The sequence below is a fragment of the Spermophilus citellus genome (assembly GCF_964194105.1).
Source record: "Spermophilus citellus genome assembly, chromosome: 17".
In the NCBI taxonomy this organism is placed as follows: domain Eukaryota; kingdom Metazoa; phylum Chordata; class Mammalia; order Rodentia; family Sciuridae; genus Spermophilus; species Spermophilus citellus.
The window spans coordinates 23,753,861-23,766,676 of NC_138199.1; the positions used below are offsets into that span (position 1 = coordinate 23,753,861).

The window sequence follows — 12,816 nt, forward strand, 5'->3', positions numbered from 1 at the left end:
TCTTACCCTCTATTTACTCTCTCAACCTAACAGATGACTTTCACATCTTCTCAATTGTCTCTCACCGTTCTACATTTTCCAAGCATCCATACAATATTTCCACTTTATTCAGTACTGTCTCACATTGATGATTTATAAGAAATCTCCCCCTGAAAAATAGTTTCCTTTCTTGATCAGTATTTCTGTTAATGGCTCATTTCCTTATCCAAACTGTAACTAAGTCTTATTGATCACTCCTCTGTAGCATCTACTATGCTTCATTTCTCCCTTTAAACTACCACCACCCTTGTTCAAACTCCTAGAACACAATTGATTTCACAACACTTTCCTTACATGAATCTTCTGCTCTAGCCCAAGATGTCTAATCGTTGACCCTTGAATGAAACTTGTAACTTGCTTGTTTTGACATTGTGCTTTATGCTGCCCTTATGACTGAAATGGTTTTACTCTTCCTTGATGTTTCACTTAATCCTGCATGAGACTAAATCCCACATGACATGAATCTTTCTCCATGAAAATTTTCTTAATTTCTCCAGTCAGAATGATCTCTCCTTGCTCTGGATTCTTACTGTGTCCCAGTAATGTGGTATGGGTAATTACCTCTTCATGTGTATATTTATCTTTTTCTCCAAAAAGTGTATATTTATCTTTTTCTCCACAAAAGGGCAAAAGACACCAGATTATTATCTAATCATTTCCACAGTGCCTTGTTCATACAAGATAAACCATAAATACTTTTTTAGTTAGCCTTTTGAACACAAGCAAATTGTATCTTATTCTAAACTATAGAGCTTATTCAAAAATGAGGAAATGAAAGTTCAAATGATCTGTACCAACTCTTTCTCCAAAATGAGCAAAGCAAATGTTTAAAGGGAGCTCATTTCCACAAACTCAGAAATATGTTTCCCAAATCTAATCATGACAATCAGCACAAGCTTAGTTTCATTTCAGGTAGATTACCACCCCAACTTACCCATGTAACAGACTGACATATGTAAGGAAAGTCTCCCCATTCTCATATAAGATATACAGTGGGTATGCCACTACTTCATCTTTGCCTTTTTGTCCAAATATATTCTTTGGAACTGCTGTCAATGGCCCAAAGTCAAATGCAACTGCGGTTTCACCTAGAGATGCGGTATATGCCCTTCTGCAAAGAGATTTGAAAAAACAACTTGTTGAAACAAAAACAAAAAAATCTCTAGTAACAGGAGGTGGGTAAATACAAAATTTAGACTTACTGGAGTGAAAAGACAAAAAAATATGATTATAAAGAATGTTAACACTGGAAAAATTTCATAAAATTAAGTGAAAAAAGAAGGCCATAAAATTGGGCTGGAGTTGTGGCTCAGTGAAAGCACTCGCCTAGCATGCGTGAGGCCCTGGGTTTGATACTCAGCACCACATATAAGTAAATAAAATAAAGGTATTGTGTCCCCCGAAAATGAAAAAAAAAATTAAAAAATGAAATCCATAAAATCATTTGGTGCTGCTTTAATTTTAAATGGTTTAAATTCAGATATATAAATAACAAAAACATTCATGCATACATGTATAAATATAAATAAAAACATGGATTAGTTGTCTCCAAGAAGCAGGATTCATTAATTCCACAAATATTTAACCACTTGCTCTGTCAGGCACTATTTTAGGTTCTGGGAATACATCAGCAAAATTAAAGGCCCTGCCATCTGGTGAGAGATGTACAATAAACAGAGAAGAAATAAACATAATAGGGTTTGGGGTTGTAGCTCAGCGGTAGCACGCTTGCCTAGCATGCTTGAGGCACTGGGTTTGATTCTCAGCACCACTACAAATAAGTGAAAATAAAAAGTCCATCAACAACTAAAAAATATTTAAAAAACAGAAAAGGGGGAAAAAAAGAAATAAACATAGTATAAGTTCAGAAAACGATGTTATGAATGAAAATAAAATACGGCAAAAGCATATTGATGGAGATGTAACTTTAGGCTAGGTAGTTGGGAAGGACTCTGAAAAGGTAATATTTGCGCAAAGATCTGAAGGAAGTAAGGAAACAGCTCTATAGTTATCTGGAGAAGGAACAATTGAGGTGGAGGAAAAACACATGCCAAAGATCTTAGGTAGAAGGTGCTTGGTATCTGAAGAATGTCAAGGAGGACAAGGTGGCTATTGCTCTGACAGCCAAGGCACAGTGGGAGGAATGAAGGTGGAGAGGGAGTCAGGTGATAGGCATATAAGTCTTAGTAGATTCTGGGAAATCAATGGGGTGAGGAGAGCAGGGAAGTAGAGTGTCTGAACTAAATCAAAAGCATCATTTTGGCAGCTCTAATGAAGCTAGGGAATAAGAGATTATAAAAGATTTCTATTTTCTTCCTAATATTTTTCTCTATTTTCCCCAATTTTCTACAATAGATATGTTACATGTATAATCTGGAAGGACAAATTATAAAATCATACTGCTATTATATTTTAAAGTATAGTTATCCAAAAAGACTTAATCTATAAAAGGTTAATAAATATTGTTAAACTAAAAATCACAGTTTCACAAAGTTTAGAAAGTCAACATCATTAGAAGGTATTATAAGTAACATCTCTCTTCCAAACACTAGAATAAATGGAGAGTTAAATTAAAAACCAAAAAAGAAAGGGAACAGAGAAGTTAATTTAAGTTAAATTTAATTGACACTTAATAAATATTGTAATATACCTAATCATATTAGGTATCAATGAATGAGTACTCTGTGCAAACCCCATGCCAAGCACTTTTTTATTATAAACATTAGCTCATATTAATTGTACAAATTCATGGATTTCACAGTGACACTTTCTCATGTGCACAATACTGTGCTTTCATTGTAGTCACCCTTCCTACTTTCCTTAGTAACTCTCCCTTACCCTTTGTCTAATCGTTCCTCTTCTAATTTTAGGGCATCATTTTTTTGTTTATTTCCATATATGAGAAGAAACATGTCTTTCTGTGTCTGGCTTACTTTGCTTAACATGATGACCTCAGTTCCAATTCTTTTTCTACAAATGACAGGATTTCCTCCTCCTTTATGGCAAAAATAATATTCCATTATGCACGTATGTGCATACATCATATTTTCTTTAAACATTCATCTGCTGACAAGCACCTAGGCTGATTCCATAGCTTTGATATTGTGAATAGTGCTGCAATAAAGATAGGTATGTAGGTATCTCATTCATATACTGACTTTATTTCCTTCAGGTATACACCCAGGAGCTAAGCAATTCTTTATGCATCTCATTTATTATGTACAATAACCTAAGAAATAACCAGTAATATTTTTTTATACTCATGGAATACAGTCATGAAAATGAAGCTCAATGCAATTGGGAAATATGCCCAGATACCACAGCTGGCAAGGATTGGTAGGTTGATACCAGGGGCAAACCTCTGGACAACACTGCATTTACTCTGCTGCCTTTTATCTAGATCATGTGTCTCTCAAAAGAAAGTAAGTTGATCAGCTATGGAAACATGTTGCAGGAGAAAATGCCCTGACCCAATAACAGGATCAACCCCAGAGGCAGGTATTTGCCAATGTGGAGATGGATGCACTAGAATTTAAGCTGGTGCTATAAAACATTCACATCTTATCACTGAAATCTTCAGTTCTGGGGCCATCAAAGAGAATTAATGGTCCCAGGTTAGTAACAACCCCTGGCTCCTAGCAGAAACAGTTGTAAATCTTTTCTGGAGGAACATACCCCCAATTTAGGCTCTCAATAATCCCAAATATTAGGATTAAGTAAATGTAAGTTCACAGTCAGTGATCAGCAATAAGAAAAGCAACATGATTGCAACTGAAGAACAAGGACTTCAGATACTGAAACTGTCAAATATAGAATAACTATGTATAAAAGAGTAACAAAAACTAAATAAGAAATATTAGATATGACATCACAGAGACATGGAACTTCAGAAATATTGCTACTGTGTGATCATGTATGTATGGTAATCACCAGAAACACTTATCAGGAGGCAAGAGGAATGGGGTTTGTGAGTTCAAAGGGTCATTCCGTTAAGTGGTCAAAGTAGACAGGAACATGTGCCTGTAGTGGGTAAGAAAACATGAAAAGAAGCCAAGGTCATGGGAGAATCAAAGGGTTTAAGAAGGTCTCCAACCCAACACTCACTTTTCACAATTTTGTAATTATTTTATAATGTATTCTCTTATTAATTTACAATAGAAAAATCCATTTCTGCACTCATTTTAGAATTTTCTTGAAAAGAAAATGTTACAATAACATTCAGATTTACAACTTCTTGTTACCTATTTACATTGCCTACCTTTGCTTACTTCTCACATTACCAAAAGCATGCAAAGTCACCTCTGAAAAATCTTGAAATCTCTTAAAACTACATTTATGATCTCAACAAACAACTGAACAAACATTTCATGACACAAATAAAAACATACCCTTTATTGAGTATTAGACTCTCCTCTTCTGCTTCTGAAAGTACAATCACCTTAATAGGTATCTGTGGCTCACGGAGAGAATAAATTCTAGCAATCAAGAGAGAAGAAAACAAGTACTTAAAATTCTCCTTCATTTCCTAAAATTGTACTTTCCTCTCAATCTAGTCAGTTTTTACTTGAGAAATTTCCTACCAATTATTAAAACCCATTATGTCCCAAATATTCAATTCTCCAAATAGTGCAATGAAATTGACAAAAGTGCATTAGAATGGGTTGGAAATTATCTATAGCTTATATATCCTTTATGTATTTTTTCATATATTTATGAAATATATTTTTCTTATATGTGTGAAATACATGTATTTTTCAAGTACTCTAATTATTCACCTATTACTTTTCTCAATAGAACTCCAAAAACAATATTTTAAGGTGACCATAAGTGGTATATTTGTTGTTTAAGTTTTATAGTGTCCTACATATATGATGATGGGGTATCATCAGTTAACCATTTCTTTGCCAAAGATTTTATTATTGACAAAGAAGCCTGCTTCCTTTGTTCTTTATATAAGAGGGAAGTTTCTTTAGGACCTGAAGTAATGTTCTCTATCCATATCAAAATTTCTTTTTTTTTTACTTGCAGTGTTGGGGCCTTGAGCATGATGCTAAGCAAATGCTCTACCATGACCCAAGCCCCCTTAAAAAAATTCTCTCTCCTCCCTGGCTATGAACCCAGCCCCCTTTCCAAAATTCTCCCCCCCCACCCCCCGGCAATGGGGATTGAACCCATGGGTATCTATCACTGAGCTACATTCCCAGCCCTTTTTATTATTTGAGACAGGATCTTGTTAAGTTGCCCAGGCTGGCCTCGAACTTGCAATCCTCTGCTTTAGTCTCCCAAGTTTTCCATCCTGGGTCCTCAGCTGTACTCTCTGCCTAATCATTTCACTATTGCCCCAAGCCTGCTAGCTTCCCTTTAGTTATAATTATTTGTCTCTATTAGACACCTGAGGAAATATCTTCTTTACATTCCAAATGCCCAAATATGAATAACATTTAGCTTGCAATCTATATGTGTTTTGTTATATGAAAACACTATATCATATCATCCATTTTTTCTCAAGGGAAAAGCATAAAAGTAAAAAAAAAAATTTTTTTTCCAAAAATCATTTAAATTGAAAGTAATTTAATCAGTGTGGTGACACATGCCAGTAACCCCAGCAACTCAGGAGGATGAAGCAGGAGGACAGCAAGTTCAAGCAGACCCTATCTTGAAATAAAAATAAAAAAGGGCTGGGGTGTAGAGCTCAGTGGTGTCTCTGCATTAAATCCCTAGTGTAAAAAACAAACAAAAAAAGGTAACATATTTCACAGTGTGTATGGCTATATTAAAAGGGAAACTCTTTTTCAAAAGGCTGGTAATGTCATTATTAGAAATCAAATGTCGCCCATAAAGTCTGCACCAAATTGGTCACTTATCTTTTTCCACCAAGAATTTTTTTTTTTTTTTTGAGAGAGAGAGAGGGAGGAGAGAGGAGAGAGAGAGAATTTTAATATTTATTTTTTAGTTTTTGGTGGACACAACATCTTTGTTTGTATGTGGTGCTGAGGATCGAACCCAGGCCACATGCATGCCAGGCAAGCACGCTACAGCTTGAGCCACATCCCCAGCCCAATTTTTTTTTTTTTTAATGTGTTGATGAGGATCAAACCCAGTGCCTCACACATGCTAGGCGAGTGCACCACTGAGCTACAACCCCAGTCCTCCACCAAGAATTTTTAAACTTGGTTTACTCCATTATCAATAAAATGTGACAAGTACTTAAAAAAATATTTGTAATGACAAATTGCTCCAAATAAATGCACATTCACTTTGGTCTTCCTAGGTTGCTACAAGTCATCACTGACTTCAAAAGACACAGTAGTAATTCAAGCAATACTTTGTTGGAGAACAATAAAAGAAATGTTTCTCATAACAATGAGTGGGAATTTCCTTTTGCCCTCAATGTTCTTTCTGTCAAAGTTTAGGGAATGAGAACCGCTAAATAACCCATATTTTTAAAAGAATCTTCAACATTTAGGACCAGCCAGATAGGGTAATCCCAGACACTCAAGAGACTGAGGTAGGAGGATCACAAGTTCGAGGTCAGCCTCAGCAACTAAGCGAGGCCCTAAACAACTTAATGAGACCCTGATTTAAAATTAAAAAATAATAAGGGCTAGGGATTTGGCTCAGTGGTAAAGTACCTTTGGCTGGGTTCAATACCCCAGTACCTAAAAAAAAAGAAGAAAGAAATGGGACCAGATACTTCCTTTAAAGCTTAACATGAGTTAACATGAGGAAGTAAGGACGTGACCTATGCTATCTCACTACCATTTTCCCAGCATATATAACAAGAAGGTTAAGAAGAGAAAGTGTCTAAGAGTTCTTGGGATTACAGAATCATGTTTGTAATGGGGCAGTTTCCCTTCCCCTCTTTCTTTACCTTCAACTTCAAAGCCAAATGGGTGAGCAAGGAAGGCTCTTAGAGAAGGACCAGGCAGATTTGGAGGTACTTATAATAAGGAAGAATGGTGCCTACCTGAATGCAAGGTGAGTTGCAGAAATCTATAAGCCATCAAGGAAATTCTAGGATGAATCTCCTGTTACATCCAAGGGTCTAAGGGCATGCATATACTTTTAAGTATTTATCTGGAAATTTCTAAAGAAGGTATGCTAGAGCAGCCTAAGAAAGGATTATGGTATAGTACATCCAGTTCTCTGCAGCCCTTGGAAGGCAGAAAAGAGACTTCTGCTCCATATAAAAGACCACAGCAGGTGATAAGGCACAGGAGATATCAAATTTGCAAATACTCCATCTTCAGAGAGGGTTTAGGGCACAGATAGCTGACAGAAGCCATGGAAGAGAGATCTCCTCAGTGATGGAGGTAGCTAACAGTTAAACACTGGGCCCCCAAAACACCCCATCTGTGCAGAGATTACCATATCATTAGAGATAATAAGCATCAGATGCAATAAATTAAACCAAGATCAGGAATACCTGCCCTTCCCTGAAAGCAATCAGTCAGGTAAGATCTCTGCCTCACCCACTCACCCTCTCTATCCCCACTCTGAAGAAGAGAAGAAAGAGGAGGCAGCCTCAATCTCTACACTTCACTGTGTGGAGTGAAATTATGAAAAAGGAGCACACCCTCTCTAATCATTTCAGGTCCCTCCAGACATAGGTCTAACCTATGAAGGGTCTTGGATAATGGTTTTGAAAACTGACTTCACAAGCAGAGCTTTAAATGAGACACACTAAGTTTTAGTAACTAAAAGTAACCAGAAAGCCAAGGAATCTGTATAAGATGCTATTAAGGGGGTCAACCATTCCACAGGGAAGCAAGATTTGGTAGAGAACAGGTAAAAAGCAGTGATTAGGAAAAAAATATATAACTGGAGATATTTATACCTCTGTTGAGTTCTCCTGATAAACTTTTTACAAAAGACAGATCCAGAAAGTTAACTGAGTGGGGATAGAGCATTTAATCGCAGAGTACAAAGCTTGGAAGGGGCTTCAGAAATTATCAAATCAAATCTGCTCATTTTAAAATTTGGAAACTAAGCCCCTTTGCCTCCAAAAGAAGCTTAAGATCTCAAAGATAATAGAAGTGGCTGTGGAGGAAAGATTCAAATTTCTCATTTCTACTTATATTCTCTTTCCCCTGTGATACACTATCACCAAAGGGTGACATGATGAAAAGTTTGGGGAAAACAGTACTTATAGGAAAGAACAGGAACAGAGATACTGGAGGCAGGAAGACTAGTTGAGAAGGAACAGCAGAAATTAAAGCATGTAACTTAGGGAAAGCAGTTTGGCAATTCTTATGAATGAGAATGGGTTACAATAGCCATCAAATAAAAGCATTCGAACATCCAGTGACTTATTTAGTGTAAACCTGAGCTGTGAATGAGCAAAGTGAAAAACAGCCTTCACACTTGCAAAGGTACAAGAGAGGTAAAAAGAAAATTTACCTTATTAAATTGTCTGATGTTAACAGCACTATGTGAGGATCTAGCATTTCACTTGGATACCAGGCAGCATGCTTTAGAGTCAGAGAGGTAGAACTGGTGAAAAATCTCTCAGCAATTGGAGTGGTGCTAAAATAAAGATAACAAATTTTTCAAAAATATTTTTAGAACTTGGATGAAATAATAATCTATTTTAATATTCACTGCTTTTCTTTCCTTCAAATTTTTCTGTTAAATCTTGAGACAGCATTCAAAGCACTTATTCAATCAATATTACAGAATTGAAATAAAAGCATTTTCTCAATTGTAGCACATTTTATCAGTGCTTTACAAACATTTTTCAAAACAGTATCTGATCTGATCTTTTTATTAGTAAGAAATTATTATTTTGAAATTTAGGAATCAGATCTAGAAAATATACAGTTCAAAGGGATTTCACTTATATACTATAGAGCTAATAAAAGGTCTCCACCTTATATTCTTTTCAGTAATCATTCAGATCTTCATTTTTCTTTATTTTTTCAAAAAGAAATTATATATAAAAATAAACATCTAAGCAAACTTCTGGCTACTAGACAATAAGTGCTTTTTAAAGATCATATTTCTAACAAATTCAAAACATAGCCTAACTTCCAATAAGACAGAAATGTGACAATTCAAGCAGAATAAAAGAATAACCACACATATCACAGAAGCCAGTCTGAAGACCATAAGGAATGGTCAGGTTCAACAGTAACATACTAACCATACTTTAAGAATCCCTGATCTTGAATAATTCTCTGTATGTATAACAAATTATGTAGACATACAACTTACCTACAATTCACTGTTGCTTTTCCACCTTCAAATTCAGAATTCTTCCCCCATCTTTTAGGTAATTCTAATACCATAAGTCCTTTTATTCCGATGAGTGCTACATGATGTTGGGTTGGACTTAACAAGACTTGATAAATTTCAAACAGAGGTGGATTTATGCAAAGTAATCTCTGAAAATTAAAGCAAATTAGTCAACATAGTTATTTTTAATGTAAATATACATGGTAGACATTTGAAACCACTATAATGCTCTAATTTTCTATAATTATAGGACAACAAAGCATTCTGGGTAAGTACCAACACTTGGGTTGATGAAACATTTTGTCATTTAGACTGAAATAATAAACAAATGCATTACATTTCCCCACTTTGATAATTAAAGACTATTACACCTAATTTTTCAAGCCTCAACCTACACCTACAACTCCAGTTTCAAATTCCACCATTCCCCACTTGTTCTTTACACCAATCAGATGAATCTGTATTTCTGGGAAACCATGATTATGCCTCTTTGTTTCGGTGCAACCGTTCCTCTCGCTACAGTGCCACTTTTCTTATTAGACAGCTAACAAGACTTAGCACATTCTCAGAAACTGGGCTTCTATGCCTTTTTCTCCCCAAGAAAATATTCCTGATCTTATGAGCAAGAATAAATGTATCTTTTCTGTAGTTTCACAGTTCCTTCTGGATAATTCCACTATTCTGCATTCTAACTGACTTTTTCACTTGCTCAATTCACACATATAACTATGGATTACTTGAAATGTGCCACTCTTCTCTGTATCCTAGCTTAGCATGTGGCACATCATAGACTCTCAATATGTGCTTAGTGCAACTTACAAGACCATGTCTCAAAATAAAATAAAAACTGGGCTCAGGATATGATTCAGTGATTAAGCACCTCCTGGGTTCAATCCCCAGTACCCCTCATATATATATATATATATGTGTGTGTGTGTGTGTGTGTGTGTGTGTGTGTATTTAATGAGTAGACAAAATAAACTCAGAAGTATTAATAAATAACTATTATAATACAATAAAATGGTTTCAAGAACTTTTGCAGCAAGCAGAATGCTGCTTTAATGCTGATATAGAAAAGACGAGACATGATATTTTAAGGGGGTTCCAATAAGTTATTTGTCTTGGTATATGTCCTCAAAAAATTCACTTTTTCTATTGGTACTTTCCATTTTTTCTCTCATAACTACCTCAGATCCCCATTTTCTTTCTACTTTCAGTTATAAAATTATGAGACTGCCAAAATGTCGCCTTTCTTATGTTTAGAGAAGCATCCTAAGTCAAAATCTTTTTAGATCAGACTGTTCCAAAATATGAGACTTCTACTTATTGTTATGAATGTCTGGAAGCATGTGTCTTTTAGCTGCCTTTGCTGTTTCTAAACACATTGACCTTTTTTCTCATCAGAGGTTCTTTCCTTCTGTTCTCTATATTCAATCCCCAACTTCTTTCTACTTGATTTTGACTGTAACTCAAACCAAACAGAGGATTGAAACCTTGCTTCTGATAAGTATCTGATCACATTAGTTTATTTGTAACAATCCCAGAAACTAAGTTTTTGTTATTGTTGTTCTTGAAGTCACTACTCATGCTTTTATTAATATTCAATGTTATAATGCATGATAACTGCTTTATTTTTAACCTTGAGCTTTTGAGATTCTAGAAGTCTGAAGGTTTTGAAGATGGTCACTAGTATTTACTGAGAGCTTACATATTCCAGGCACTGTCATGCGCTGGGGAAACAAAAATGAGTTAAGGTAGACACACACACACACACACACACACACACACTCCCAATTTTGTGGTCTAGAAAGAAGACAATAAATAAATAATTTTAAATAGTTTACTGTGCAAAATGCTACATAGCATATAGAATGCTATGATAATACTGTGTGCTGGATCCAGATGCAATGGTGTGCACCTGTGGTCCCAGCTACTTGGGAAGCTGAGAAGATCATCTGAGACCAGGAATTGAGGGCCAGCCTGTGCAACATACAAAGTCCCCATCTCTTAAAAAAGAGGGTAAAAAAAAAAAAAAAAGAAAAGAAAAAAATTGGGTGCTGAACACCTAATAATTATTCTTAAGTTTTACAGTAAACAGATTCTAGACTCTTGACTTTGTTTGAAAACTGCAGAAGCATTAGTAGTAGCTTGTTAAAATCAAATCACGTTTCAAAAAGAATTAGTCCATGGCACGTAACAGATGTTATTCACTAAAATGGTTGCCACACTTACTTTTAAAATGAAAAAGGAGGGCCAATTTCCTACAAATAAACATCTACACAAAGCGATGTTTGATCCCTGCAAGTGTGGCATACTTTCTGATCACACTCACTTTCACGCGCTACTGGCGATACCAAAAGTTTCCAATTTGGGGAATGAACTAATTTACTAAAAGGAAATAATAATTAAAAATTAGTTCCTCCATCTCAGGCTTGAAACTTGCTTTCAACCCCACTTTATCTTGGCAATGCTCACAACCCAAGAGAAAGTTATGATTATACCCATTTGAGTGTCACGACATAAAATACGGTTCTCTAGAACAACCTCTAAAAACAGCCACTCCGCCACACAGTCTCTATCCCTTTACCCTATTGGTTTTCTTCAGAGTACTTAACCATCACCGACGTTTCATTAAGTATTCCACGGTCCTCCCCTTCCTCCCAGACCCCCGGAACACAAGCACCGAACAGCGTGAGTTCCGCCAAGTGTCGGGCAGGGTAGGAGTCAATAAACATGCTGGATAGAAAGGGCTTTTCCGCTTGAAGTGGGTTGTGCCCGAACAGCACACCCACCAGAAGATGAAAAACAGCCAAGATGAGAACGAAAACACAAAACAAGTTCAGATCCCGACCGAGGATGGCCAGGCCGTACCTGGTACTGGGAGAGCGAAGGCTCCTCACTACCACCAACGAGGCCTCGGAGGCGAACCACTAAGAAGGAACTGCCTTCTCCGTCCCACAGGAAGAGCTCTCCGCCGAGGCCGAAGATCAGGTTTCTCGTCAGCAACTGCGGCGGCAAAGGCGGCGATGAGGGCAATGATGAAGAAGCCGGTTTCTCAGAGTCTGTTGGGCTCTGGTTTTTCAGTCCCTCCCGGAGCCGCAAGAACACAACGTGATTAGGAAGCCAGGTCTGCCACAGATCACCGTCGCCTACCGGACCCTCGGCAGTCGCCATCTTGACCCAACTGCTTTCCTCGCTACAGTTGCTTGACCCGCCGCTGAGCACAGCCTATCCTCGGCTAGCCATCCTTTGCTTCAGCCAATCATCGAACAGGAAGCCCTGAAACACGACTTTAGCGCTAGGGGCGGGACTTAGGAGAACTAGCCTATCAAGCAAGGGCATCTTCAAGGGCAAGCCAATTGCCAGGTTGGTATTTATTAAGAAGTCAAAGTGGGCGGGCCAAAGTGAATAGAACAGTGCTTGGTTCTCTGCTCGGAATCTAATACCTAAGGTAAAGACGGAGGTCTGCGTATGTCATTGCATCTCGAACACCTCCATTCGGGTAAACCCAGGCATCCAGAACTTTCCTTCAGGACTTACCGC

General features: G+C 36.9%; 1 protein-coding gene across 3 annotated transcripts in view; it reads right to left on the reverse strand.

The window, feature by feature from the left end:
• NUP88 (nucleoporin 88) overlaps nucleotides 1-12,593 on the reverse strand; it is a 29,477-nt gene extending 16,884 nt beyond the window's left edge. For 2 of the 3 annotated variants that reach the window (XM_081269981.1, XM_081269983.1), the window contains exons 1-5: nucleotides 12,145-12,593; nucleotides 9,253-9,422; nucleotides 8,440-8,565; nucleotides 4,428-4,514; nucleotides 974-1,150 (exon numbers count right to left, since the gene is read on the reverse strand). In XM_081269981.1, the coding sequence (XP_081126107.1) occupies nucleotides 974-1,150; nucleotides 4,428-4,514; nucleotides 8,440-8,565; nucleotides 9,253-9,422; nucleotides 12,145-12,447 (863 nt within the window). In that variant the 5' untranslated portion in view covers nucleotides 12,448-12,593. The remainder of the gene's footprint in view (nucleotides 1-973; nucleotides 1,151-4,427; nucleotides 4,515-8,439; nucleotides 8,566-9,252; nucleotides 9,423-12,144) is intronic. The other variant, XM_081269982.1, reaches the window with a different exon arrangement.
• Nucleotides 12,594-12,816: the final 223 nt, after the last annotated feature.